The sequence below is a fragment of the Fragaria vesca genome, linkage group LG6 (genome assembly GCF_000184155.1).
Source record: "Fragaria vesca subsp. vesca linkage group LG6, FraVesHawaii_1.0, whole genome shotgun sequence".
Lineage (NCBI taxonomy): Eukaryota > Viridiplantae > Streptophyta > Magnoliopsida > Rosales > Rosaceae > Fragaria > Fragaria vesca.
The window spans coordinates 38195120-38201097 of NC_020496.1; the positions used below are offsets into that span (position 1 = coordinate 38195120).

Consider the following 5978-nt stretch of genomic DNA (forward strand, 5'->3'; position numbering starts at 1 on the left):
GTATAATATTAAAATGAAAAACTAGATTGGTAGTGTATTAAGTAAGGGATGTGTATTAAAAGATTAAGGATGTGTATTTAAAATTACTCTTAGAATCTCACATCAAAAATATGAAAGAGTCATCATTAGGTTATAAAAAATTGTACCATACACACTAATACCGAGACATTTTATGCCCGTTTCTCTACCGGGTGGCCAATAATAGACGATTTGCTACATCATTCCTCATTTCTTTGTATTAGGTAATTGTTTTCTTAGAAGACTAATTCCCAATTAGGTTACCTAGTTAACTTTTCCTGAATTTTACTATAAATTACTATAAAATCCCATAATGAAGAGAATTCTTATGCGTAATGACTAATGACAAGGATGCTTTCTCTATTCAATGTTTTCTAGCGTGGAAGAAGAACCCAAATTTTATTCTGTATAATGAATGGCTCATATCCATGTCTGTCTGTTTCTGTATATAGTAAACTAGTGAGGACTGAAAGAACGATCCCATTTCTTCTGGTTTTCTTTTTACCAAGGACTACTATTTCCTATATAAAGGTTAACACGTTCTCCGCCAGAGAAGCATAATCACAAACACTGAAACACATCTTACCCCCTTAACCTATTGCTTCTTCATCTTCGTTCTGAGTTCTGAAATCCAAACATGGGTAGCGAAAGCCATGACTCTGTTCACATATTCTTGTTCCCTTTCATGGCTCACGGCCACATGATCCCAGTCTCCGACATGGCCAAGCTCTTTGCTTCACACGGCGTCAAGATCACCATAGTCACCACCCCTCTAAACGCCATCAGATTCGCCCAAACGACCCAGTCGAGCAAATTCAACATCCAAATCAAGGCCATCGAGTTCCCAAGCGAAGAGGCTGGTTTGCCAAAAGGTTGTGAGAACGTCGACACGTTGCCCTCGCCTAATTTAGTCAACCCTTTCTTCAAAGCCACACGCTTGCTTCAACCACAGTTCGAGGAGCTTCTCAAGGAGGTCAAGCCGACTTGCATAGTAGCTGACATGTTCTTTCCTTGGGCTACTGAAGCTGCTGCCAAGTTCGGTATTCCGAGGTTGGTTTTTCATGGGACTAGCTTCTTTGCTATGTGTGCTTCGGACTGTGTCAAGGTCTATGAGCCTTACAATAAGATTTCAAGTGACACGGAGCCTTTTGTGATCCCCTATTTGCCGGGTGAGATTGAATTGACAAGAGCTCAACTGCCTGATTTTATCAAAAACAATGTTTTGAATGATGTGACCCAGTTGCTGAAAGAGGCTAGAGAAGCCGAGTTGAAGAGCTTTGGAATCATTATGAACAGCTTCTATGAGCTCGAACCGGTTTATGCAGATTTTTACAGAAATGAGTTGGGGAGAAAGGCATGGCATATAGGCCCTGTTTCTCTATGCAACAGAGAAACTGAGGAGAAAGTACAGAGAGGAAAAGAAGCCACAATTGATGAGCATGAGTGTTTGAAATGGCTTGATTCAAAGAAACCAGATTCTGTTGTGTATGTCTGTTTTGGGAGTGTGGCCGATTTCAATTCCACTCAGCTCAAGGAGATTGCTATGGCTCTAGAAGCTGCTGGGCAGGACTTCATTTGGGTGGTGAGGAAAGGCAAAGATGAGATGGATGAGTGGTTGCCTGAAGGATTTGAAGAGAGGATGGAAGGCAAGGGATTGATCATCAGAGGTTGGGCTCCTCAGGTTTTGATTCTTGACCATCCAAGTGTTGGTGGGTTTGTGACACATTGTGGGTGGAATTCCACATTGGAAGGCATTTCTGCAGGGCTTCCTATGGTGACATGGCCTGTGTCTGCTGAGCAATTTTACAATGAGAAATTGGTGACCCAGGTGCTTAAGATTGGAGTTGGTGTTGGAACTCAGAAATGGGTCAGGCTTTTTGGGGATAGTGTGAAGAAGGAAGCTGTTGTGAAAGCTGTGAGTCAGATCATGGTGGGAGAAGAGGCAGAAGAAAGGAGAAGCAGAGCCAGGGAGCTTGGAAAGCAAGCAAGGAGGGCTGTTGAAGAGGGAGGATCATCATACCAGGATTTTAATAAGCTAATTCAAGAGTTGAAATCCCAACAACTAGGATAAAGAAGTCCAAGGAATTTTGCAGCAATGTTCCAGTTTAGACACAATCTAGTATACATTTTGTTTGGTTTATACTTTGTAATATGGTATGATGCAAACCATTGGAAAATGAGATCATCATCTTTTCATTAAAGAACGAAGTGCAAGTCCACTGAAAGGAGTGATACATGTTTGCATTCCGGATTCCATTTGTGACACAAAATACTTGGTTAGAGAATAGGTCCTCTTTCTTTTGCTCAACTCTACTTATGAAACGAAAATGAAACTTGCATCGGTACACAGGCATCGTTTTGATATAATTGTTATCGGTGGAGGTAAAAGATTTTAGGGTAAAAACTATAGCCAATGTATGTTTTAGTCGGTAAACATTTTCACTCTTAGAAATATTAAGCATATTCGGCGATCATTAAGACAACAAGAAAAGAACATAATCTTGCCTTGTGCAGTGAACTTGTCGAGGATGAAGTTCTCAATGATGGAAAAACCTTGCTCAGCATATTAGGTTCCAATGTGTACATGTCAGATGGAGTCAAAGTAATGTCTTTTCACTCTTTTGTGTGTCTTGTGTTCGTCTATTACTAGAGTTGATACCCGCGCCTTGGTGCGGTGTAATATCCACATTATATATTCCACATATTTATAAAAACTATCACAAAAACAACTTTTATATAACAAAATATCTAGCTAGTCTTGTGTTCTACCCAAAATATAAATGCTCTAATTTTTTTGATTTGTACGTATACAAAGCAGAAGAGAAAGTGACAGAAATAGTTTCGTGAAACAACGGGGTAATAAATTATCACTGTAATTTATTAATATCTTTAGACTTTTCTGTTTTGTGAGAAATATTGTTGGAGCTATTTCGAGAAAAGTCTAGAGAGTGTGAGAAAAATGGAGAAATGTTGGGCGAGAGAGAGAGCGCGAGAAGCGGCGGAAAAAAAAAAATTATACCTAGAGTTACCCAAAATATAAATATTCCAATTGTTTTGATTTGTACATATACAAAACAGAAGAGAAAATGACAGAAATAGTTCCATGAAACAACGGGGTAATAAATTATCACGGTAATATATTAATATCTCTAGACTCTTCTGTTTTGTGAGAAATGTTGGAGCTATTTCGAGAAGAGTCTAGAGAGTGTGAGAAAGATGAAGAAATGTTGGGCGAGAGAGAGAACGAGAAGTGGCGGAAAAAAATAAAAAATTATACCTAGAGTTGAAATGAATGGTAAATATGGAATTACACAGCCTATCAGCAGGGTAAAAAGGTTCGGAGACTGTTCACAGTGCTTATGAACAGTTAACCAAGCAATAATATATAGGCACAAAACGGAACAATAGTGAAAGAGATGAAACGAAGCGGTGATATTCTCTGAGATGCAAAAACAGAGAGATGGGAGAAATAAAAATAAAAGAGGTCTGAAGAGGCAAGATCGATCAGAAAGATTCAGGAGGCAGAAGAAAAGTCAAAAATGAAGAGCAAAAAATTCATTGCCTATCTAGAAAAATCTAAATTACCAATTTCAAAAAAAAAAAAGGTTCACTGTTCACATGCTTGTGAACAGTCGACTATGCTATAGTATATAGTTAAACTAGAGTTGATACCTGCGTCTTGGCACGGTGTAATATCCACATTATGCATATTCCACATATGTATAAGAGTTATCACAAAAACAACCTTTATACAACAAAATATCTAGCTAGTCTTGTGTTCTACCTAAAATATAAATGTTTTAATTGTTTTGATTTGTCGTGTACAAAGTAGAAGAGAAAATGACAAAAATAGTTCTGTGAAACAACGGGGTAATAAATCATCACGGTAATATTTTAATATCTCTAGACTCGATCTTCTGTTTTATGAGAAATGTTGGAGCTATTTCGAGAAGAGTCTAGAGAGTGTGAGAAAGATGGAGAAATGTTGGGCGAGAGAGAGAGCGAGAAGCGGTAGAAAAAAATAAAAAATTATACCTAGAGTTGAAACAGAGGGTAAATACGGAATTACATAACCCATCAGCATGGTAAAAAGGTCTGCACACTGTTCACAGTGCTTATGAACAGTTAATAAAGCAATAGTATATAGGCACAAAACGGAACAATCTTGAAAGAGATGAAACGAAGTGACGATATTCTCTAAGATGCAAAGACAGAGAGATGGGAGAAATAAAAATAAGGATTAAATTCAGTGTACTACCCTGAACTTTGGGTCACTCATCAGTTGTGCCCCTCTTCTTCTTTTTTCGTCACATGTACCCTTAAACTCTTAAAATTCATCAAGCTGAGAAAAAATTTAAATTTCATCTGATCATGACATCAACGTCCGACGTGGAGGAGACAAAAATGGCCCACATTTCAGTCCTCAACCATAACCAAAGGGCAGATAAGTCATTACACCTTAAAAAAAAAAAATTAAAACCAAATGTAAGATCAAAAACATCAAATCTACTACTCATTATCTTAAACACCAAGAATTTCCAGAAAAGTTCAAACATGGGAAAAAAGACAAAAATGAGAAGAAAAAAAAATCCAAAAAAAAGACATTCATTATAACAACCAAATAGATGCATCATGTTTGGTTTACATCCAAGCCAACAATAACCATCATAGTCAACATCAGAACCAACATCAAGTTGCATAATCTCTAGCCTTAATCATGAAAATACAGCAAAAGATTAAGATGAGCAACCATGTTTAACACAAAACATGGTTGCGCAAAAAGTTGCAACTTTGCATCTTCAAATCCTGAATATGGTTGTTATCATCCTTACATACCCTATTTTTCAGCATTTTTAGCCCTAAGCCTCACTGATGCTCTTGATGAAGCTTGAGAACTTTGTGACAAGGTAGAAGAATCATTTGGTGGTTTTGGTGGTCTGCCTTTCTTTGAAGCTACCCTTGCTGCTCCCCTTGATGTTGCATTTGCTGCAGCTTTCTGTGCAGCTCTTTTTTCTTACAATAGATGTAACAAATTATAAATGTCTAATAATCCATAATTAAACACACAACCATCTAACAAATTAAACACACTTAACAAATCATTACTTTACCTTCATATCCTTAGCTTTAACAGCCGCCTTCTTTCTTAGATCATTCTTTGACTTTGAGGAGGGGGGGGGGGGGGGGGGGGTTTGGGTCCCCTTAGCCTTAGTAGAGGAGGCCTCTCCGGTATTCAGCTTCTTCTTTTGAGCATTAGTGACTATACTGACTGGTGTTTTTGGAGGAAGATGCCTATGACATGTTTTTGAATTATGGCCCAATCTGCGACAAGTTCCACACTTTAAGGACCTTTGACGCCTCCCAAGCTTAGGACCATCATTCTCCTTTTCAGCTGCATTTTTATTTCTCTTGGTTTTTGGCCTCCCAAGCTGCCTAGTGTATTGAGGTGGAAGGATGGCAAGTTCATCAGAAGGCATCCACAAATCCATCCCATTGACTGGTTGAATTGTGTGGGAATAAGTTGCAAGGAATGTCTTTTTGAGGTAGCATGCATCCATATAATCCTCAGGCTTCTCCCTCATGAAATGAATGGCCGAAATTGCATGTTTACAAGGTATCCCTGTGAGGTTCCATCTCCTACAAGCACAAGTCCTCCTTTGTAGATCAACAACATATTTGCTTCCTCCAATGCTTTCCACCTCTATTTTAGTGCTTCCAGTGGTACTAGGGTTGCAATATGTGCTTGCTCTCACATTATTCTTCTCTAAAATTTCCCTAGGCTTAGGACAGATGGTATCCACCACTTTGCTCATCTTCTCTTTCCTAACAGCAATCCTCTTCATCAACTTAACTCTGATTTCTTCAAAGCATGAAATAACAGGTTTAGACCTAGCTGGAAGTATGAAGGCGTTGAAACTCTCACACAAGTTATTTAGAAGCACATCACATTTCATAATGCC

The 5978-nt window shown here is 38.4% G+C and overlaps 1 protein-coding gene across 1 annotated transcript; it reads left to right on the top strand.

Annotated features, from left to right (window-relative positions):
* Positions 1–521: 521 nt before the first annotated feature.
* Positions 522–2499, top strand: LOC101299316 (UDP-glucose flavonoid 3-O-glucosyltransferase 7-like). The gene has a single exon (XM_004304666.1). The coding sequence runs from the start codon at positions 656–658 to the stop codon at positions 2087–2089; it is 1434 nt and encodes a 477-aa protein (XP_004304714.1). The 5' UTR covers positions 522–655; the 3' UTR covers positions 2090–2499.
* Positions 2500–5978: the final 3479 nt, after the last annotated feature.